Below are 23,862 nucleotides of genomic sequence, written 5' to 3'. Positions count from 1 at the left end.
ATGGCATATGGCCTTGCTAAGTGCTTTTAGCATAGCTGAATGGGTCAGAGGAGGTTCCAGGTCTCAGAGCATTTATAGCAGATTATTTATTTTAATGAACTACGTAGATGCTCTTAACACAGCTAAAAGCAGGAATTTCATGCATTTCTTTTGTTGAAGTCCAATGTTCTGTACTTTTTGTTCTGGTTAGACTTTTATTCCTTGCCATTTTTTTCAACAACCCAAAAGTATACCTTGAAAAAGCTATTTCAGTAACTATTTACTAAGAAAGCCATTTTCAGATGTACAAGTCAGCCTGGAAAAAGACACATTTTGAAACTGGAAACTAAGAATGCAGCAGTATTTGTAGCTGATTGCTCAGTATGGATTAGAACACTTTAACTATAACTTCATTTGGTATTTCTAGACCGTGACATTCCTTGACCAACAGGTGGGTCTGTTCCAAGGAAATTGGCTGAATTCACATACTTTGAAGCTTGCTAAAGACTTTAATGTGATGAGACAGGCTTAAGTGTGATTACTGCATAACAGAAGTACCTTGTCTTCAAATAATTTAATAAAATATTAACACAACCTTGTATACTCTATACATAGTGTTATTTAGAGTGGTAAGAAACAAAATCATGGTTGAAGGCACAGATTAAAATTTCAGATTTAATTTCTTAGTGTTAATGAATTCAATTCTAGGACTACATAGAGCAAAGCTTACTAAATTAATTTGGCACTACAGAAGAATATTTCTGTGCTGATGTGTAAAAGGTGTTCTATGTGCAACTTGAAGACCTTTACTTTAGGGTATAGACATAAAAAAGCTGAAGCTCTCCTGTGAAATTTTTGCTAAGCTTCCTGATGCATGTAGAGAAATCAAACCCACTTTGTTTTGAATGGAACCCCACCAACTCAGTGCTATGCCACTCCCTCTTCACCCCCCTGCTCTGTTAGATTTTAGTTTATGCCCTGCTGTTATTTTTATAGAGGTAATAGAGGTAATACTGCTTTTGGGTCTAAAAAGCTGCTATTCCTTGCTTTGCTTGTAAAATGCTACACAGGGGAAACGAAGTCAGTTCCCAGCTTTCCTGTATATAGTCTGTCTGTAAGTCCTCAGTGAACTACATGAAAGGTAACCCTTCAGAGGAGGAGGCTTAGATTTCGTTTTGTAAGGGGTTTTTTGGGTTGTTTTTCCAATGGTATTATGAGAGTTGAATGACATGAAGATATTTTGATTTGTGTGGGAATAATACTGCGTAGTAAACAGTGGTTTCTAGTCTATGAAATTAAAAAATTTAAGTCCTTTTAGCATTTGAAATTGTTGGTAACTGTTTTATATCTCAGTGTATAACGTGTTTTCTTACTTAATGAGAAATTGTTTTTCATTGAAACTCCACAAAGAATTGGTGGTACACAGAGTCCTTTAATGACTAGCCTTTTTACTCTTTCATGTATTAGCTTGCAACATCATTAATGAGATCTGAATTGATGACTACTTTATAGTTTTGTAATATCACTCTTTTTTTTTTTTTTAACATGAGATGACCAAAATGGGAAGGCAGTATCTGACTGATTCGTTTGTGATATCTTTATGTTTAACAATCACACCTAAGCGGTTAAGTGCTCTCTTGATATTGTCTAGCTATTGAAGTTTTCACCTAGATACCGTTAGGGAAAACTGTACAAAACGGCAATGGGGAAGAAGAGCAACACTGATTTTGGTCAGAGAATGGAAGAGAAAAATCTATTGTATAGGGGACTGCCTGGTGAAGTGAAATAAATGAGGGCAGGTCAGCTCAAAAAAGCAAGAATTGCGTAGCTGGAGTTTCAGCCATGTGGAAAAGACCAATTCCTAGCTTTGTTGAATTGCTAAATATGATACTGATCAGGTTCTAAGCAATGAACTACTTTCTCCAATTTAGAGCACAAGGAATTCTCTAAACTATTGCAGAGTGGTTTTATTCTGTTTTTAAAAAAGCAAAACACAAAACCAAACAGAAAATTAAAAACCTCTGATTTTTCTCCAAACAATACATCACATTCCCCAATCCTAAAAGGTTGTTCCTAGTACAGAGGCACAATAGGGGTATTTTGCTGTCACAGCAGTTGTCAAGTAAACAAGCCTAGCACATATCTGGTCCTTGCAGAAGCTTTTATGAGTGACAACATGCTGGAGTTTCTGGAGTGTTGATGGTTCTGGAGAAAGGAGGCCTGTACATGCACAAGTAAGTACACAGCCTGAGAAACAAGCAGGAAGAACAAGAGCTGTTTCTGGTCACAAAACTGCAACATCATGGGAATAAGTGAGACAGGGTAGGACAGCTCATGCAACTGGAAATCTGTAATGGACAGATACAAGCTCTTCAGGAAAGACAGGTAGGGAAGACAAGGAAGAGGGCTGCTCATGATGTGAAGGAGTAGCTTATGGGTTAGGGTCAGAGAAGAGGCCACGAAACATGACACTGGTGGGAGTGTGCTGCAGACTGCCAAACAGGGTCACAAAGTACATGAAGCCTTTAAACAACTGAAGAAACACTCTGGATTACTGACTCTGGTTCTCATGAGACTTCAGTCTCCCTAACATCTGCTAGAAGGGCCATAAAGCAGGACATAAGCAATTGAGTACGTCTCTGGAAAATGTGATGGATAACTGCTTGATATAGATAGGTACTGAATGGGCTATCCAGGGCTCATGCGCAGCTGGATTTGTTACTCACGAATCAGGAAGAACTGATTTAGGGATGTAGTATGAAAGGCAGTCTTGGTTGTGGTGGCAAGATCAGGGTCCTGAGAGGGCTGAGGAAGGCAGGTAGCACAGTGCAGAGCCTGGACACTGGGAGAGCAGATTTTGTCTTATTCAGGGAACTGGTAGGTGAGACGCCATAGGTGGCAGCTCTGGAGGATAAAGGAGTTCAGGAAAGCTGATGTGTTTAAGGACAACCTCCTCTTAGCATCCCTGGCAAGACAGCCCCTGGCAACATCAGGCTGCGGGCTGACAGCTGGGGAGCAACTCTGTAGAGATGGAGGGGACATTGGGAGACAGCAACCAGAACATGAGCTGTCAGTGTGCCCTGGCAGCAGAGAGTCAAAAGGACCAACAAGGGCTTTATAAGCAGTAGTGTAGCCAGTTGAGGAAAATGACTGTTGCCTTCTGTTCACTACTTTGTTAAATGCATTTATATACTGCATCCAGTTTTTGCCCCCCTTCTCCTCTCTCAATACATGAAAATATGGATGAAAAGGAGCAAGTTTAGCAGTGGACCTTCAAGATGGTCAAGGGCTTGAGCACTTCTTGAGAGGAGCCACGTGAGTTGGGCTTATTCAGCCTGGAGAGGGATAGCTTCTGGGCTGCAGGATCCAACAGCAGCCCTCCAGCAACTGTGATGAGGTTATCAAGAAAGCAGATCCAGGGTGTTCACAGTGGTGGATTGCAGGAAGGTGAGAGATAGTGTGTATACATTGAAACAGGATGGGGGGAGCAGGTCAGACTGAATATAAGGAGAAACCTTTTTTTCACAAGGACAACACATCAGTGGAGCAAAGACCCAGTGCAACCTCAGTCCCTGAAGGATTTCAAGACCTGACTAGATAAAGCCCTCAGCAACCTGGCCTGATCACATAGCTCACTGTTCTGAGCAGGACCTGCTGAGGTCCTGTCCAAGCTGAGTTATTCTATGATGCTCTGACCACCATGGAAGCAGGCATAGACTCTGGTCCACTTTATGTTGTCGATCTTAAGAGGTGGGATTTCCTCACATCTGCTTCTTCCAGGACTGAGAATTATGATGAGTTACCGCTTGATGTCTGTACTCCTCTTGAGCACCACATACACAGCAGCAATCTATTGAAGCAAGCCGTGACTTGGTCTAACTTTTAACTGACAGTTGTTAGATAGGCTTTAGGTATGCGTAAGACATACTAATACAGAAGTAACATCACAAGGAAGGGAATTAAAGCCTTGGTGTGCTCTGCATGTCAGATTGCAAGAACTAAGCAAAAATCCAGTTGTCTATTGGAATAATATACTTGAAAAAGAATTTTTCAATCAATTTTTCAATTTTACAGTCTCCTGTATATTTTGAAAATTTTTTAATATTTATTGCTTTATTCACAGATAAATTGCTGCAATACCACTTAATATTATGTATCCAGCAGTAGCACATACATAAATCAGTCAAAATCAGCAATTCTAGTAAAAAGCTATAACCATTATTTAAGCAAAACTTGTTGCTGAAGTCCTGTGTTAAGATTACAGCAGGTTGGCTCTGCCAGACTTTCAGGGGAAGATCAGACTGATAAGAGTGGAAGACTGGAATTCTTGAAAAATTTAAGTTTTAGGTGAAAGTAATACAGGAGGAGCCAAAAATAGCTGAAAGTGCTGGAAAGAAGAGCCTAGTTAGTGCTTAGGGAGTATCATAGTTTCTGTGGCTAATAGATGTTTTTGTTGTTGGTTTGGGATAACAGTTCAGAGTCATTTGGAGTTTTGTTTGGTTGGGTTTGGGTTGTTTTTTTCCCCAGGAAGAGAATTCCTTATCAGACAAAAGAATACTCTTCTTTGTGCGAAAGTGTAATTGCATTCAGGAGTCATAGATAATCCTCCAAATTAATCTTTGATGGGAGCCACATAACCTTTGAGAAAATAAACAGGCTAGGAAAATAATATACTTCTGACAAATCTTGTATTTACCCATAATAAAAATGTTTGATTATACCTCCTGTCTGCAATATGAATCTCTGGATATTCTCACTTCCCTTCTCTTGCTGTCCCTCCTCTCTCCCTATTTTATTATGTCAGACTGTAAAGTGCATTCTTCTCCCCAAGTAATATTGGATAGCCAGGAAACAGCCATAGATCTGCTTTCATAGCAGTTAGTCTTTGGGACTTTATAGACTTGCTCCATATATGCTCCTGTGTGGGTATGGGAAAGGCTCTGTACTCCTTGGTGGGGAAAAAAAACCCAACCCATTTCAAATCTGTAACAGTAGGGGTTGATTTTTCAATGCAGTGCAATTACATCTTTTCTGAAAATCCATGCCAGCCTCTCCTTGTTTTTCAAATCTTTTCCCTCTTCTAGGGTCCCTGGTGTCATACAGGTTCATTTTGAGCAATGGAAAGACTACATTATCCTACTGTAATGAGGGCCAGCTGGTGGTATTGAAGCTCTTCTGCAGTTCTGTATCTAATTGAATTCTCTCTTTTTTTTTTTGTGGTGTTTTTTTTTTTTTTCCCACTGCTTTTTTTAACAGCTCTTTTTGAAGCTTTGGTAGTGATGCTGAATAATAAGGGAAATAAAAACTGGAGGCATTTTTCTCCCCAGCTAGTAAAAATTGTTAAGTTGGATAGCTAGGCAGATAGTATAAAGCATTGCTAGGGAGACTGATCTTCCAATGCAATAATACGTAGTCTGACTTTTTAAAGATGAAAAAGAATATAGCATTTTCTTCTGTAAGTGAAACATTCTTTTGGACACAGCACAGAAATGCCAAAAACATATTTGACTCTTGCAGATTCTGTACTTGTAGAAATAACTTAATTCAAATTATAAATCATAAGTTTTCTACTTCTGAAAATGACTCATAAGTGTTCTGTGCTTTTATCTGTTCTTCAGTTCTGGCCTATGGAGAAAGAGGTATGCATTTTACATTGTATGTACAAGCTATGGCATGTGCATTCATGATTCAGCTTGAAGTGAAACTGCTGTTGAGTGCTTTCCATGTCTGCAAATGGTTCAATGCTCTGGTGTCATAAGAGTATGCTTTGGCACATTACACATTAACATTATGATGAAATAAACATTAATTTCATTAGACTATAATTTGACGTTATAAAAGATGTGTGACAAAAGTATTTGTGTTTGGAAAAACTATCAAAAACTCAGTGAAAGCATAGATAAATGCAATTTAATATAATATTTTTTCTTTCCTCCACACTGTCAGCACTTGGTTAGAGGCAAAACATACCATGATTGCATCACTTTCCTGCCAGGGCTGTATTGCCTTACAAAGATTGCATTGAATGACAATAAATGAAAGGAACGAGGCAGTTTTCTCTTTGTGTTCAACTATTTGTCCTTAAATATGAAATGAAAGTATGGAAGTACCCTGTAGCAAGCTTCTTGGTAGACCATGTCTTATGACCAAATTATATTGGATTTTTTTCTGAATTAAAGTAATAATAATAGTAAAAAAATGTCAGGCCTATTACAAGTGATTGAGAAGGACCAGAACATTTCCTTTTATATTGAGACACTCAGAAGTTTCTCAACATAAAATCTGCACATAATTCAATGAAAACTTTGTGTAAAATTTTCAATTGGAGGATTGGTTTAGTGTTCTGATTGTCTTGATGAATTGGAAAATACCTAAAATAATAAGCAAAGGTGATAGAATAAATACCAGTCCAGAGCATTATATCCAAGAAGGAAAAGTTATCTAGACTAACCAAGTATGAGTGATTAGACTTCAGAGGCTTAAAAAATATGTAGGTTTTATATACTTGTGCATAAATATCAGTGTATTTAGATAGACAGATAGATAGATACTGATACATAAGCTGAGTCAACAGCACATATCCTTGTAAAAAGCAAATGTAGTTGTGGATTTATTAACCAGGGGATAAAATTACTCAATTTGCACTACTGATGACTTTGCTGTGAAAAAGATTTTGATACTTTTAGTGAGCAGACATCTGTGAAAAGTTCAGAGGATGGTAATAAGAATAATAAAGGCATTAGAACCTATGAGGAAAGGTTGAAAAAGTTTTATTTGTCTGATGTTATAAACATGTCTGTTACGAATTTTGTGTGTGTTGGCGGTATTTTTCTCATACATCCTTCTAGAGATACTGAGTCTTTCCCGTTGTGCAAGTAAGAATTGGGGATAAATATAGGAAACTCTCAGTGCCTAACTGTCATACGGGTTAATAAAAAAGACAGTGAAATCTGTCACTGGTGGTCTTGCTTGGGATAAATAAATACTTATTTCAGCTCCCTGCTTTCAGGCTAACTTTAAAGGACCTCTGAATATGCTTTCTATCCTTATCCTCATGACTATGCACAGAACCTGGTATCTGAACAGAATGCAGGTCCAGTTAACCGAGGGCTGGCTAATATGTAACAACCCTTTCTTCTAGATTTATTCTGCACTTAATACTGTTTCTACCTTAGCAACATCTCTTTTCCAACCTTAAAATTTCTAACCAGCTCAAACACATAAGTAAATGTGATAATTTATTTAAATACAGAAAATACCTGTTTTTCAGGACTTAACACTGATTTCTGTGTGAGTGCTATTATATTATATCGGGTTACCAGTGAGATTTTTATCTAGCAAAGATTACAAGATGTTGTAACTTCAATTATACAGCTAATTGTTATTGATGTTCGGTTTTCATCTCAATGTCTTTTTGAAAATGTACACAACAATCATAAGGTTTATATATGCCCAGTAAGAAATAAGTTTAAACCTTTCAACAGGAGCTTTATGCTTGTTAATTTTTGGGAAGTATCTGATAATCTAGTTATCCTCTGAGTGGGTTTTGAAGTTCTTACTTGTTAAGAAACAGAAGTTTCTGTGGTAAGGTATATGACAGGATATAGTGAAAGAGACAGCTGAAGCATTTTAAACATTTGTTCAAGTGAAAAATGAGATTACTCATTTAGCATAGAAAAAGTACAAGCAGTATTTGTACCTGCATAGCTAAGAAGGTAAATGTTTTTTATACAAATATGTACACCTTCCTTAAGTTACTGGTTTTGTGAGATTTGAATTGAATAATGGATTCTGCTGTCCTTAGGATATATTAATACATAACACTTTGCTGAACTTCCTTTACTACTGCAGATACTGAGAATTTTGTGAGGGAGAGATGTGGAACACCTGACTTCTTTATCAAGCAGCTTGATTATCTCCTCTGCTCTCCTCTCCCCAGTTAGTTTTAAACCAGGAAAGAATCTGTATTTGAGGTGAAGGTTTTATATGTATAATTTTTATTTCAGTTTAATTAAAAATGTATTAAGAATGTAAAGATGCTATAACAAGATAGGTCAGTAGGAGTTGTATGACAAACTAGACATCGGGCCGCCTTCTGTTTTAGTAACTCAACTTAAAGACAAATGCAAAATGTTAGTGAAAACCAGAGGAGAAGAAAACAAAACTTTTAAAATGGGAAAATATTAATGTCTGTTCAATATGTAGTAGACTAAGAATATTCCATCTTAGACAGGTGAGATGAATTGACCTAATAAGCTAATCATTTTGTTTTTGGTAGGGACATGTATCTTTTGCATGTTCCTGTCCTGATCTTAGGATGCTTTTTGAGTAATGAGCTAAAAGTAGGAAAGGAAAAGAGCATATAAGAAAGTATGAGAAAGACCAGGAGGAGATGCTGTCTGTTTTATTTGAAGATTAAGTATATTTGCAAATAGTGTTGTGGGATTCTGTTGGGTTTTTTCTTAATATATTCAATTAACCCATTACTCAGTCAACACACTGTTGATGATTTATCATTTGATCATAAAATGAGGTGGCTGTTGAAAGGCATACGTGTGCTATGTTTTGACTCTTGGCAGGAAGAGGAATGGCTAATGTTAAAATGCCGATGAGTTTCTGAACAATAAACTTCTTTTCATGCTTTATCACTTTCATTGATCAAAAAAGAAAGAGAAGTGACACATCTTCTGCATAGGCTGCTTTCTATAGAGTCCTTCCTGTGCCTAATAAACTTTGTGTGATGACATTCTTTCCATCTACAGCTTTGCCAACTTATCTTTGTTAGTAAAAGATCAGCCACCTCCATGACTATACCTGAAAAATTACATTTTTCCTAATGTCTTAGACACTGAGTAATTTTCTAGGGTTTTGTAAGTAACTTTTTCCTCTTTAAGTTTTCACTGAGAATTAGTCAAAAGGATTTTTTTTAAGTTCTTTTGTGATTAAAACAATTGTTTCCTTTCTTCCGTGTGAAGTAAAATATAAGCAAGCTTTTCCTTTCCTGACTACTACCATCCTTTTCCCCTTGGGGTGGGAAACCGCTAGATTTGTTTTCTATTGACAAGATACTAGTAGCGCTTATGGCACCTCTAATGCATTTGTCTTGAAGCATTAGAAAAATTGTTTTGCCCGTTAGGTGATCTGGGCTTAATTCAGGAAATAAATGCTCTCTGGTAATAATTCTATATCCTTATTAGTTTGCATGCATCAAATGGAAGAGAACAAGATAAATGATATCTGTACTGAGGAAGATTAGAACAATCTATCTCACAGGAAAATAGCCAGCTTGGTTGGTATTAGCTGGGAGATTGTATACTCTGCCTGACCGCTGTAAAGAAATAAATGCAATGGTTTACCAAGAGCAGATTTTAGTAGCTACTTCTAACATGCAAGCACCACCAGCAAAAGATGGAAAACAGACTGGTTGCTCCACCAGTAATGAGACAAATGTTAATTAAATCTGTTCAGTGGAATCAGTTCTACAAGCCTTTTTGCTGGGGAGTATCTGTGACTAGTACATGTTGTTGTGAAGGCAGCTTGCTTAGGTAAAACTCTTGCCTTGCTTGGAGGTGCACCTGCAGCTAACTCTTACACATGTAGGCTTAGTTTGTTGGTGGGATTTAACTGACTTCAAAGAAAAAAAATGCCTTCTGAGGCTGCCTCCTTTAACCGTATGAATTTTCCATAATTCCTTCCTTCTTAGTAGAACAAACCTACCACTTACTCTTCTGCTCTTAAGTCCACTGAAGTCAAGTCTGGCCATTTACTTGTTTTTCTATGAAATACTGTTTCTTGAATGCCAAGTTTAAAAAAGGGGGAGTGAGGGGAAGAGCCCTGTATAGAACAGAACTTGTAAGAGCCCAGGAGGTACAATGGATAAGTAAAGAGATCTTACACCTATTTTAATTCCATAACAAAAATGGTGTAAAGAGATCCACAGTAATTTTGCAAGTCAGAATCTGAAATGGATAGGAAGAAACATCATATTTGCACGTTTTGCTGGTATTGTAACACCCTTTCATACTGCCGTATCATTTTACAGCCATTTCTTCTGGTTTTCATTTTTGATTCAATTCTCTGAGTCTGAGTCTCTATTTCTTTTTTGAAAGACATGTTTGAGGCAAACAAGGAGCATACCTAGAGGCATTATTGGGGGATGGAAATAGCAAATTAAATAGTTCTTACTTATTCAGTTATTAGTCACATTTCAAAATGACTTGATATTGTAATGTTAACTCTTTATGTTACACTGCTTGATCTATTTTACTATTCCTGCAGCATGGATGCCAGTTTTTTACATAACTGGCTATCCAGTGAATTTGGTTTGTCTTTATAGAGCTTGTATAAAACTCCTGAGAAATCTAAGCACTGACCACAGTACCTTAATACTTTGTTTACTGTGTAGATAAGATTATTAAATGCAGGTGGAGGACACCCTTCTTCACTCTGCTGCATGTTTGTTTCCCAAAGGCCACATGGCAGAAGCACGGAAATGCTAGGCGACTGCCAAGAGTGGTACTTTTGTACCATGTTCCCTTGGATTGAGCCTCTCCTTTGCACAGCTTAAAACATCATTTTAGGATTTAGGTGCTTTAGATGTTATTTTCTTTTTATATGGCATGCAATTCCAGTAACTTATTGACAACAACAGTAATATAAAGGATTTTTTCAGTGCAGTTTATATCCTGGCTTGTAGAGATATATACTATGAGATGCCTTTCTTTTTATGGTAGCTTCTAGCTTGTAAATATTATGAAATATGTCTATGCTCTTGGAAGCTTTAAAAATTGAGTTTTCTTTTTAGGAACTGTAGTTTCTTGCAGTGCTTATAATTTTAATTGCTCTGTGTACTTGATTTGAAAAAAAATGGCAAACAAGCTTTGAAGCAGCAAGATAAAACATTTAAGTCTTATTTTAACCATTTGATCTAGAGGCCCATTTCCTGACATTTCTGTGTGCATGCTGGTCATAGAACCAAGCAGACACTGTAATTATTAAAAGTTGTCATCTCTGTATTGCTCTCTGGTGGCTTACAATGGAGATATAAGCATAGGTATTACTATTCTATTTTGCATTTATTTTTGCTAAACAACCATTTGCAGCAGCTTCTGGTTTTGCACATTGATTAGGAAGGATGACACCTAGGACGTGTCACATAAGCCTTTAATCTTTTATCTGCTTATGAAATGTGAGGTGGCCTGCTGCTGCAAGGGATTTGTGCAGTCATTTAGCTATACTACATGCACACTACCTTTGTATGTGTTTTGTAAGTGATTTGCAGATTTTTGTATGTGTTACTGTCATGTTTCTGAAAAATTAAGCCTTATTTTCATTGCCCTTCTCAGTACTCAGAAGTTAGAAGTTAGCAATTGTTTAAAGAACGCTTTCAGAGTCTCTGATCATTGAAAAACTGTAAGTGAATATAACCTTCTGTTATAGGAACAGTAGCCGTGGCCTATAACAGATGTGGAAGAGATTAACGTGTGACTGGAGGTTCTTTTAACATGGTGTAAGGATATTCAAATTGTTTTTTAAAGTTTCTCTTTTCTTAGATTTAGATAGTGACTTTCAGAACTTAAGCAGAGATGGTGTATATTTATCTGGCTGTTAATTTGTTCTAAGGTAGATTAATTCCTTTTCTGTCTGAGTATCTGTTTACCAGGTTGTCAGCATAATTATGTCTTGAGGATGGTGACGTGAAATAGAGTTCCCTAAATAGGTTTACTGCCATGACCAAGTGTTTGTCCTGCCCACTGTTTTTGGAGGGGTGGGGAAAAGAGTGTACTGCCAGAACAGCCATTAAATATACCAAGTTACCACTACAGACTTTGTCCAGGGTTAGTTACTGTGTTTTGCTCTCTCCAGCTACATCTTGACCTGCACGAAATACATCAGAGAAATTGTATTTAATACGGACAGACAGTGAAGAGAGAGCATTTTGCACTGGCTCTGCTTTCTCTTTCTGTTGGGGCTTTGTATATCACCTTGTATCCCATTTGTTTTGCTTTGTGTATCACCTTAACACAAAACCAAAGTAGCATCTGTTCCTTCCTACAGCATCTGAACATGAAACAGAAAGGCAGAAAGACAGACAGAAAATAAGCTAAGAGTATAAAGTATCAGAAATTTCCAATCTATCTACCAGTGCCAGAGTGGCTTGTAATCCAGAGAAGCCTGTTTAATTTTTTTCAAGTTGTGAAAGTTGATTAAATTATTTCAGATAAGAATTTTCTCCCACTGGATTTAATCAATGAAATGATGGTATAAATGCTCTTTTCTGTGGTTTGACATCATTGTGACAGTCTGAAGAATAATCAATAGAAATGATAAGGATAGTTACCACTGTCTAGTTTATTAGCATTATCAGTTTCACAGCAACTGGCCTTTTCCCTTTCTGCCTCACTTATCTTCATCTGTCATGTTTCATTTTGTCAGATTGATTTCCTTTTACTATAACAGTTGGTATGTGGCAGACTTCAGATGCTAATCAGCCCTTAGTTTCTCACATGGTGTTGAGAAACTACTAGCTGTATTTAAAGAAAAATGGGAAAGTTATTTCTAATTGGGTCCTCCTGAGTGTGTTATAAAATATGAAATGTTACTTGCTATTAGTACCTATTTCATTTTGAAATACTAAACTTAAATATTGATCATGTAATTTTAGAATTTATAACCAATAAAGAAGTTGCTACTGTCATTTAAGAAAACCTGTTCATTATGGAGTTAAACTTGCAGAAATTTATATAGGTTTTTTTTTAGATTATGATATGAACTGTACTTGTATATACATCTCTAAAACATGGTCTGATTGTTGTAGGACATGATTTCTTAATAGTAGTGGAAAAGCATGCTTGGGTGTGTACCCATGCATCCACATCACAGCTTTAGCTCTCTTGTGCCATGCATAGCAACCTGGTTGGGAAAAGTATGGCATCTCCCTTCCTCCCATGGTAAATCTGCACCTGAGACCCTTTACCTTCTTATGTTCTTATGCAAACATAGTCATGTAAATGGTCCCTATTGAAGTTTTTATGGCTATAGAGATCAGAAGCTTATGTATTTAAAATTAAATAGAATTTCTTCTCTAAGACATGGCATTTGGATGGTGAACTGTTGTTCACCTGATGTGTATGATGTGTACTTGTGGCTTGTTTCCTCAATAAGCAAGTTCTCCCATCAGTGAGATTATTCTAAATAAACTACAGCACACCTCTGGTAAGCTTGAATGATCCACTTTTTTAATCTTACCACCTATAAAGTTCTACATGTGAAGTTACGGCTTGCAGTAAAATGAATACCTACTGTTCTTAATTCTTGCTTCTGATCTGCCAAAATGAGAAAATAAGTAATCTTAAACATCATTGCAAAGTAAGTCCTAAGGGAGTAGGACTTGGCTTTTGTCATAAAATCTGTATGTTAATAGGTCAAAAATCTTCTCCACCCTTTCAGTACCCCAGCGTGGCTGGCATTTTCAATAGAACACATGTGGAGGAAAATAAGACACAATTATTAACAACTGAAAATAGGGTATTGATTTGAACTGAGGTCAAACATGATTTAGTTTTCTAGCTTTCATCTAATTGGGAATCATCTTTTGTGGTGGACTCCTGAGTCTTTCCCTGTATAGATCTGCTTTCAATTCCTGACTTGCTTAAGGTTAACGTAATCTTAATGTAGTTTTGCTTTATGATCTACCAGTAGTTTTTGCCAGCGTATCAGGGTATCCTGGTCATTCAAAACTGTCAGAGTCTAAGGTGTTCAATTCAGATTGGCATGTTAAGTGGGTAAGCACAAGGATATTGCCCCTGAATTTTTTGAAATTTTGAAAGATTGAGATACATAAAAGTTGCTTGAATGCCCACGTAGGTGCTTGATTTTGCAACTTAGAACATCCAAATTTCATTTGAATGCATATACTCTTTTAGTGTCAACATTGCTCATAAACCTATTTAGCTGATCTGATGTTGGGTCTGGACATATTAATGCTGCTGTTAATGACACAGGGTAGATAGATGCCCTGCCTTATGTCTGCTCTGTCAGAGTCTGCCAGAGGGGTGTTCCCTGCTGTGCTGAACAGGCAGTGCTGGAGCCCACACATGGAACGTGACAGCAGCATTACCCACATCATTTTGCAGTGCCTACAGTGCTCTCTGCAAAGAGCTCAGACATACTCCAAACTGGTTTTTTTTACAATTATTCGAGTAAGTTTAAGTTGTGCAATGAGACAGTACATTCTGGAACAACATTGGCCATCATTGTTGCTCAATTTTCCCTTTTCCTTAATGAAAGCTTGAAATCCAGTGAAGTCAGTGCAGAATTGCCCTGGAACACTGGCTAAATCTTTGTCATGCAGATTCCCTTTGTAGTCCTACAGCTACAGCACTGTAGTCTTTAGTTTTGGCAAGATGAAACTATGCCAAGTGACAAAACTGATCGTGGAAGTGGAAAGCAAGAATTAAGATTTTTTTCAGCATAAAGGAGGACAGAATAAAGGGCATTTCTGGCATTTGGGACAGGTAGTCCTGGGTTTGGCATAAGATTGCACAGATTCAAAGAAGTTTTGGAGCAACTTTAGTGATGTTTGTTTGTTGTTATTAGATTTTCTCCCTATAACTTATGAATAAATAAAAATAGATTTAAAAACAAACCTGTGCAGCAATACTGTGGATTACTTACTATGCCTAAAAACATCTCAGTGCTTTCTTGGTGCTACATTGTAAGTCTACAGCCAAAATAGATCTTGTATGGTAAACTGTTCATTGTGACATCGTGCAACTTCAGTAATAGCAAGAACTAAACTATTAATTTAGCTAAATGTCACTAGATCTACTTTTTGCTGACTCCTGTGCATCAGGATTTCTCTGAAACGTTTTCTTCTTGGCTATGCCACATTTCCCCATGTACACATAAAACACTCATCTCTAAGATTCATCAGACTAAAGTTTCCCTCCAACACATCTTTTTTTAAGAAATTAATTAAAATACAGTATTGTGTTTCATCTAGGTAAGATTTTACATCCACATTGAAGAACTTTGCTCAAAGGAAAGTAATTATGAGCATTTTTCTATGTGTTTTTCCCCCCTTTATTTTTGTATGGGCTAACATGTAGAAAGTTCAGGGTTGTTTGTTTTTAAGTGAAAAAAAGAAAGATCCTTCTGGTTACAAAAGAATATGAAAAATTGTTTGATTATGTTATCTGGCTGCTGTTGATGATAAAACAAGTTGTTTTCATTTATACTAAGTTGTTTATATAAATTACTTGTAGATATACATGAAAATATCCTTGGGCTTCTGAAATTTGATATGACAGTCTCCTACAGAGAGGTGTTTGTTTGACCTTAGTATCTGTGACTAAGTAATACCTTTTTCTTTCCGTACTTAGGTTTTAAAGAGCTATCAAACTATAATTTGTGTCAGGGGTTCTTTTCGTTATTAGAGAAACCATGTTAGGAACCTTTAGTTTACTCTGGTAGATTTAAACTTACAGCTTCTTTTTACTCCATATTTACTTCTTTTTACACTGTTCATATTAAACTATCTGTTTTTCTTCTCCATTAATATAGGTCTTTTAGCAAGACCTATATTTCATCAGCATATCCTTTTCCCACTTCCTCCACATGTACTTCTTCAAATTGAAGCTCATTTAAGGTAATACTGTGCATCCTTATCTGTGCTGACAGGCAGACAAAGGATCCCTTAATACTTTTCACATGTGTGCAAACTACACACATTATGAAGTTGAAGGGGAAAATAGAGGTTATTAAATTGATATTACATGTCATTTTATCTTGTCACGTCAACCCTCAGCAATTTACCAGGCTTAGGATATTTGGGACCACAATGGGGCTAATTAACGGGCAGTGTGCTTGTTTACTTTAGAATTTCCAAGTGTCTCATAGGTGACAAAATAAAATCTAATTATTTTGATATTTTATTGAGTGGTTTGTCAGTTATTATATTATTACTTCTTCTGAAAAAAACGATCTGAAAATTATGGTTATCAGGAAGGTGGAACCTGTTGATATTTTTTGTGAGAACAACAATTACAATGTAAGTCTTGAGGAAAAAGAAACAGATTAAACTATTGTGAGACTACAGTGAATGTTGTTTTTCCTACTGTGTACAATTATATGTAATTAGATCTGTCCTTTTTTTATTATGCTGTCTAAAAAAATTAATTTTACCTATCTAGGTACTGAATGAGCTTGTAAATAAGATAGCAAGATCAACATAGTCTGAAGAAATAATTAGTAACAATTTAACAGAAATTGTTCTGGCTAAATCAATAGTAATGGAGATGAATAAATGGGTGGAAACTTTAAGTAATTACAAATCCTTTAAATTATTCTTGAATTAGAAGGCAGGAGAAAAGAACAGATTTAATTACTTTTATAGATGCATGAGAAGAGAACTTTCTGAATTCTCGCTTTGCTCTTTTTCTAGAATACACTTTTTTGGGCAGCTGGTATTCTGTTTCCTGTACCTTGTTGGACTTTCTATGCAACTCGGCTAGGCTAGACATACAAACTCAAATACTCTGTTTTTTTTAAAAAAAATTAGTTACAAACATTAATGGGAAGAAGCAGACTTCTTAATGTGTTAAATAACTTCTATCCTCTGTTTTCGGACTGCTTATTTTTGACACAGGTTTTTTTTTTGCATCACTTTTAAGGAGGAAAGACCACTGTTCTTTTTGGTGTTCTGTACAAGTACAGAGGAACTTTTAAGATATACTACATTTACCTTTATTTAATGGAAATGTACTGGGATGTTTAAGATGGAGCTTGTAATTAAAAAAAAAAACCTAATAGTCTGCTTCCTTTATTCCTATGCAGCACCAAAAGTTCTACTATGATGTATGAATATATACTGTCTAGATTGTACTTTTTTCATTATCTTTTTAAATATTAATTACAGAAGTATTTTCTCATGGACTTTTGATACATATTCCAGTATCTTTAAAAGTTCTGCTATCTTCACAGCATTTTTTTCTATATTTGTGAACTGTGATGTTTCAAAGGAGTTATTAGCTTTATGATGCATCATGAAGAAGAGAAATCCTCAAAGAGCAAAGAGGTGTCAATATTGATTCTAAAGGTACTGTCAGCTAAATTAAAATCAAGCAGAGTAGATTGGAAAGCAGCCAGATGGTACCCTTTGGATCACTATGGAAATGCAAAGGTCAGAGAACCTTTACCTAGGCTGCTGAGACCTGGGGAACCCTCAAAACCTAACACTGGTATCCTGGTTTTCTTGACCTTGAGAAGCAGCATTAGAAAGATTCTGCATTAAAGCATTTGCTAATTGACCTACATGCTTTCTTGATATAAACTATTCTGAGTCATTACTGAAGAAGACCATTCTCAGTTAAAGGCTATGAATGACTGAAGTAAAAGAAAAAAGAGAAACCTTCTCAGTGTTTCGGATTTATAGACCAATGAGAGATTGACTCTGTCTTTAATATAAATGGATGACTTAATTTTGTTTAACCTTTCTCCCTTCTTTAGCTGGAAAGGCAACTACTGATGCAGAACCAGATGAGAGAGATACAAACAGCCATGCAGATTGCTTGGACACCAGAATTTCTCAGATATTTTGGGATATTTTTTGGGCTTGCAGCTGTAGGTTTAACAGTTGGGTATGCAGTTTATTTCCTAACAGAAAATATAAATATAGTACATTTATATTTCTATGATGCTGGATCTTCCTTTTGCATTACAACAGGTAGTTATTTTTATGCAACAACTGCTCAGAGATTGATCAGATGATAGTGACCTGACTTCTGTCTGCTTCCAGATGTGTTTTGGTTATGTCTATACTGCAGATTTTATAAAAGCAGACATGTTAGCTGACAATAAAATGATACAGCTGAGGTACCAAAAATCAGTGTAAAATAAGTTATGTGTGGAGCAGGAGGGATTGTTTAAAAGACATGCTATTTTCTTGTTTGTATTGTGATTTAATGAGCTACTAATGAGCAACAAGTCCTCCATCATCTGGGTTTTTTAATATGCCAGTGAACAAGTGGACATATTCTGAAAATTGTTCACTTAAAATTTGAATTAAAAAAACCCTGGCTACTAAAACTATATTGCATGGGAAAGAACTTGCTTTATAGGACTTTTGTTTGCTAACACGTTTTTCTTGTGCTAGAACATGATTAGAGGGAATGCAGGAAATATTTGTGGTTTTGTGTACATAGTACAGATTAAATGCACTTTATGCATTATGTGTTCTCTGTGGACTCGGATGCATTTGGAACTGAACATAGTAACTTGATTGCTACATGTTGCAATTGGCTGGATGGATATATGCATGTGCACATGTATGCTACATGAGTTAGATAATCCCGTTTTTGTTAGATATAGTCAAAACTCACTCAAAGCATTTTTTTTTAATACCCTTGGGTTGACAGTTGAGCAAGAAGGCAACCAGAAGATGAATGCTTCTGAGAAAATTAAGATTTGTTCTTTGATTAGAGAGTGTAGAAGGATACACAAGTCCTAGACAGTCAAGGTCAACTGAACTAACAGTGCTGATGTGCTGAATGTCCTAAATAAGATTTTTTTTGAGCAGAGCAATAAAGAACAACAACCCAGGAGTTTTATTGCCAGTAGTTCCCTTAAGCTTTATATTTGCCTATCAATACGATATGGGCTATGGGACACTGTTGCAAAGGATAAAAGGTATGTGTATATAAGTCTATCTGGTTCACACATAGAACCAAGCTTAATATTTCAGATAACCTCTTATTGTTTTAGAATGGCTGGGGGAAAACTTGCAATAGATTTTGTCTTTTTTTTTCTGGACAAAAATCTTACTCTCTCATTTCTTTTCTTCTTTGTTACAATCAGATACTTTCCTAATCAAGAGTACTCACTCTACTTTTACAGCCTTTCCCTCCCATTAAGACTGGGTTTTAATTTCTCCTCTCTTGTTTTAAAAAATGTGACTTTTAAGGCTACAAATACAGCTAAAGTAAGCATTGCATATTTGTGACAAATGACGGATCTAGAGATTTCCTTCCATGCTCTGCCCTAATGCTGTTGTTTTGGTAAGGGGTAGGGATGGTAAGAGCAGATAAAGGGATACAGACAGGAATCATGCATGCCCTTACACCTTCATGACCAAACACAGTCATCAGCTGATCACCTTGCCAGAGTGCCATGCTAAGATGGAAAAAAAAGAAAGGTGAGTCCCTGAAAGTGGGGTCTTGCCTCATAGTTGGCAGTGGCAGATCTGATTAAGTGATGGGTGTTGAGGATTATGGAGGTGTCTTTATGTTAGCTCTGATTCCTAGTGAAGGAGACATGCTAAGAGAGTGTTTAGTCTAAGTGAAGACAGCATTGGGCCATGGCTTGTCACCTTCACAAATCATCTTAGTTAAGTCACTTCATTTTCCTGTCCGCTACCGACACAAACATACTGAAACAGAATAAAAATTTGTTTCAGTTCTTGGTCTTAGACTCCAGACCTAAGAGCTAGCTTTCCTAACTCTGTGTAATTCACCAAAAATAATAATAGATTAATAAGACAAACTCTGAGATATTTCCTGCTGCAGACAGGTGCAAATATATTTAGGTGATGGCAGCAATGTATATCTACGAACATTTCCTAAACCCCACTAAATACTTTTTTTATTTTAATATGAAGAGGCAGCTAAGCAAAGGGAGAAAAAATTGGTGGCTCTTGGAAATCAGAGTATTGAAAAGGAGATTAGTACACATAGTGCAGAAGGAACACTTGGGATTTAGGATTTGTTAATAACATTTTTGAAAATTGAGGTAATTCTCATTCCAGAATTTTGAAAGAGTGAGCATTTCATAATGCAAACCCCATGGCAAGAGTATGTAATGTATTTACTGAGGACCATATGGCCCTGTCTAGGTTGAAGAGGGGCAATGTGGTATCCTATTGCTTTCCAAATAGGAAAAGTCCTCTTTATAATTTCAGATCCACTAAGAAAACTTCAGCATTAAGTAAGACTTGTGAAAATGTTGTGGGGAAAAAAGCTATGGAGCTAAATGGACAATAAGATAAAATGAAATATGCCAAACTAACTCCGTCTTTTCCAATAAAATAATTTCTCTTTTCCAAAAGAAATGTGGTAGATCTATTATAAACTCTTGAAAGCATTTAGTGTACTACCACATCAAGATGGAGTTAGCATGAAGGGCATAGGGGAAGGCCACAACAATGATCAGAGGGATGGAACATAGCTCCTGTGAGGACAGGCTGAGAGAGTTGGGGTTGTTCAGCCTGGAGAAGAGAAGGCTCTGGGGACACCTTATTGCAGCCTTCCAGTACTTAAAGGGGGTTTAGAAGAAAGGTGGGAACAGACTTTTTAGCAGGGCTTGTAGCAACAGGACAAAGGATAATGATTTTAAACTAAAAGAGGGTAGGTTCAGGCTAGAGGTAAGGAATAAGTTTTTCACAATGAGGGCAGTGAAACACTGGCACGGGATGCCCAGAGAGGTAGTAGATGGCCCATCCCTGGAAACCTTCAAGGTCAGGTCAGATGCTCTGAGCAACCTGATCTAGATCTAGTTGAAGATGTCCCTGCTTATTGTAGGGACATTGGACTAGGTGACCTGTGAAGGTCCCTTCCAACCTAAACTATTCTATGACATCGAAGTTAGTAGACAGGCAAGCATTGGAGTAAAGAGAAGATGTCAAAGGTTTGTGCTTAAAGAGGAAGGATAGTCTTTGTCAGGATTATTAGCAATATTCCTTAAGATTTGGTCTGGATCTGCTTTGGTATTGTATTTGAAATTATGAGTAGGTTATACTAATCAAATCTGGATTACAAACTTGATTGAGGATGACAAACTTGATTAGTGCCATCAACAGAGAAAAAATAAACTGTAGTTTATTTAGTTCAAGAAGAACTGACTACCTGAAGAACTGAGATAATAAAATAGGATTCAATTTGATAAGAAGGTCAGCAAGAAGCTAGAGACTAATAGGGATTTCCACCATCAGACCTCACCAGTGGGAAATTATAGAAAAAGGGAAAAAACTGAATGTATTAAGTGATTGCAGAATGAGTATAATCAAGTAGTGTGATGAAATTATGAGAGTCAAGTGAAGTCTAGAAATATCAAGTGAGGTGTCCTAGTATCACAGCACGGTTGAGGTTGGAAGCGACCTCTGGAGGTGGTCTGGTCCAACTCCCCTGCTCAGGCAGACTTACCTAGAGCCAATTGCCCAGGAAAATGTCAAGATGGCTTTTGAATATTTCCAGGGGTAGATATTGCACAAACTTAGTATAAATAGAGAGTACAGATAGGAAGGTATTGATGCAGGAAAACAGTAATACCCTTCCTTGGAAATTTATACATAATTTGGATCACTTCTGTACAGGAAATCTAGAATTACTGAGCAGCTAAAATTATCAGAGGATCCTGAGCTGCCTTGTGAGAGAAAACAAAGTGATTAGTTTGTTTAGCCTTGTAAAAAGACCTGAGAGATTTGGGTCTACAGATCCTACTTACAAGATAGGATAAAGGAAAGTAAGAGAAAGAAATTAAACTAATTAGTAATATCAGCACTAGTGTAAATGGAAGTGGATTAGCCTGAATGAATCTGGGCTGGAAATCAGAAGAAGGTTTGTAATTATGTGGAAATTGGGTTCAGAAGTTCATTTTTATTTTAAGATTAAACTTAAGTAATTGAAGAGAAGGTTTTATGACTCAATTGACCTGCAGCCACAATGCTTGTTCTTATTACCTAGCTGATCCCTGTGTCCACTCCCAGACTACTTTCTCAGCCACCTCCCTGCTTGTCCATGTATTCTGTTGGTGCATGCCATGCTTTATCTCTGTGGTGTAATGATGGATGTATACACCATTCCCTTTATAGTTCCCTCTTCAACTGGTCTCTTTCTTCCAGGGTATGCCAGTCTTCAGCCTCATGGCCAATTCTCTCTTCTAAGCTGATCTGCAATTATTTCTGTGCTGCACAATCTTCTTTGTATCTGAACCACCTTGATCAAATAGCCCTGCATCTGCTGTCCTTCACTCTCTGCAATCAATTTATACCCTTAGAAGGTTTCTCTTTCTCTTTTACCAGGCATTTTGTCTCTGATCTTGCTTACAGTTAATTTTTTTTTCTGTCTCTAACCTACTTGTCCAAACATTTTCTCATGAGGAGTATATTTTCCCACATTGAAATCAGAGGGTTTTTTCCCTGCTTTATAGCTTGAGCTAATTAAAGCAAAAACTAAGGACATGGGGAGAAATACCTGTTTTGGGTTCTGCTTGTGCTGTTGAAAAGCCGCAAGTGTGTGAGGGCCATGTATCAGAACTGAAACTTTTAGGGGTGGCAGGGTTACAATGAGAGAACAGCCATCAAGTGCACTGTCTTTTCTGAATGGCTGAGGACACTAAGAATCAGTCATGGACCTGCTATCTGTGTTCTTGGCCTTGCTGTTCTGCTTTCCCTCCCAGTCCAGGTACATATTACTGGTGTTTTTCAGACAAATGATTGGAGGAGGAGAGGGATTGTATAGCCAGCCTCCAACTGCACTGAACTTCTCCAGTAAGCAATGAAACTCTGGCTGCCTTTTCCAAGATTTAGATAGCTCATTGCTTGTATCCTGAGCCATGTGAGAAGGACGGTGACTGGGCAATCTGCTCTAGTGCATGTGAGTGACGGGCATAGAGATTTGCCTATCTATAACATCTCTCGGTCACCTAAGATCTCTTGCTATTACATAATCAGGTGCTCTGTGTAACTGACTGACATTGTGCTATTACTAGTTACGGGGAGTGGTAACCAGTGTCATCCTGTTGGCTATTACCAATGTGCGGAGATCCAAACCGCTGTAATACTACCAAAATTGCAACTGGAGATTTCGGCATTCAGACCTGTTTTAAAGAATGACCACAGTCTTGACTGCACTCCAATATTCAGTCAAGCTTATTGATGTAAATACAGCTTCAAATAACTGCTGTAACCATCATTAAGCTAGGAGTTAAAGCGTAGGTAAACAAGATTGTTTACTAGATGGCATCAGCCAAAAAAGCCCACGTTCTTTGCCTAACCTTCATCCTTTCTTATACCACAATCAAATCACCACAACTTATGCATATTGTTCAATCCATATCTTTTGTTTTTTGGATTCTCTGTCCTAGAATTTTTCATGCCAGCCTTACCCAGAGCATTCTGCACCCTACAACTTTGCCCTACTATGCTCTTAAGATTGCATGTTTAGGTAACTGTCTTAGCAAATCTTTTTGTGAGCAGTATGCTTTGACCAGTGCTGCTTCAAGTCCGGTGCTACCCACTTTCTGCCTGTAGCCTGACATCTTTTAGCTTAGGCCTGAGACAATTGTCCCTAAATATGACATGTCTAAGATACTGTGTACAGGGTATTTACTTCTTAAAGCTCATGTACACTTTTGTGTGTATGTCTGATCCACTCTCTTCTCAGACTTCCAATTGATCAAATACAGCATGGGGTTGGTACGAAGTACATGGTGATGCTAAATCCTTGCTGTATCTCATGCCTCCATTCCAAAGCAGTGCGTAATAAATCTCTAAACGTTAACATTACTATAACTCAGTGTACTCCTTAGGAGAAAGGGGCTAACAGACATAGCAGAGAGAACACCACAATTGATTGTTACGGCGGAAGTTCTTTCAAACAAATGCAGCCTGAGGCAGATATTCAGTTCAGACCAAACACTTCCATGTGCAGTTATCCCACTGGTCCAAAATTCATTAAAGACAACTTTAATGCTACACTGGCATCAACTGTGACTAGGTATTTTGTTGTTCTGGCCCAAACAAGAATAGCTTAATCAGTTTCTTAATTTTTTTTTTTTTTCACTTCCTTTGCTTTCTCACAGTAAGGGTGAGGAAATTTATTTAATTTCTTT

The 23,862-nt window shown here is 37.0% G+C and overlaps 1 protein-coding gene across 1 annotated transcript in view; it reads left to right on the top strand.

The window, feature by feature from the left end:
* The window catches only part of PLGRKT (plasminogen receptor with a C-terminal lysine), a gene marked incomplete at its 5' end in the record, with an annotated part of 29,879 nt that overhangs the window by 5,855 nt on the left and 162 nt on the right, over positions 1–23,862 (top strand). Inside the window, 2 exon segments of the mRNA XM_082013288.1 lie at positions 17,488–17,618; positions 18,557–18,666. Coding sequence (XP_081869414.1) covers positions 17,488–17,618; positions 18,557–18,666 — 241 coding nt within the window.

The sequence above is a fragment of the Phaethon aethereus genome (genome assembly GCF_964289735.1).
Source record: "Phaethon aethereus genome assembly, chromosome: Z".
NCBI classification, from domain to species: domain Eukaryota; kingdom Metazoa; phylum Chordata; class Aves; order Phaethontiformes; family Phaethontidae; genus Phaethon; species Phaethon aethereus.
This window is presented reverse-complemented; position numbering and strand designations above follow the sequence as displayed.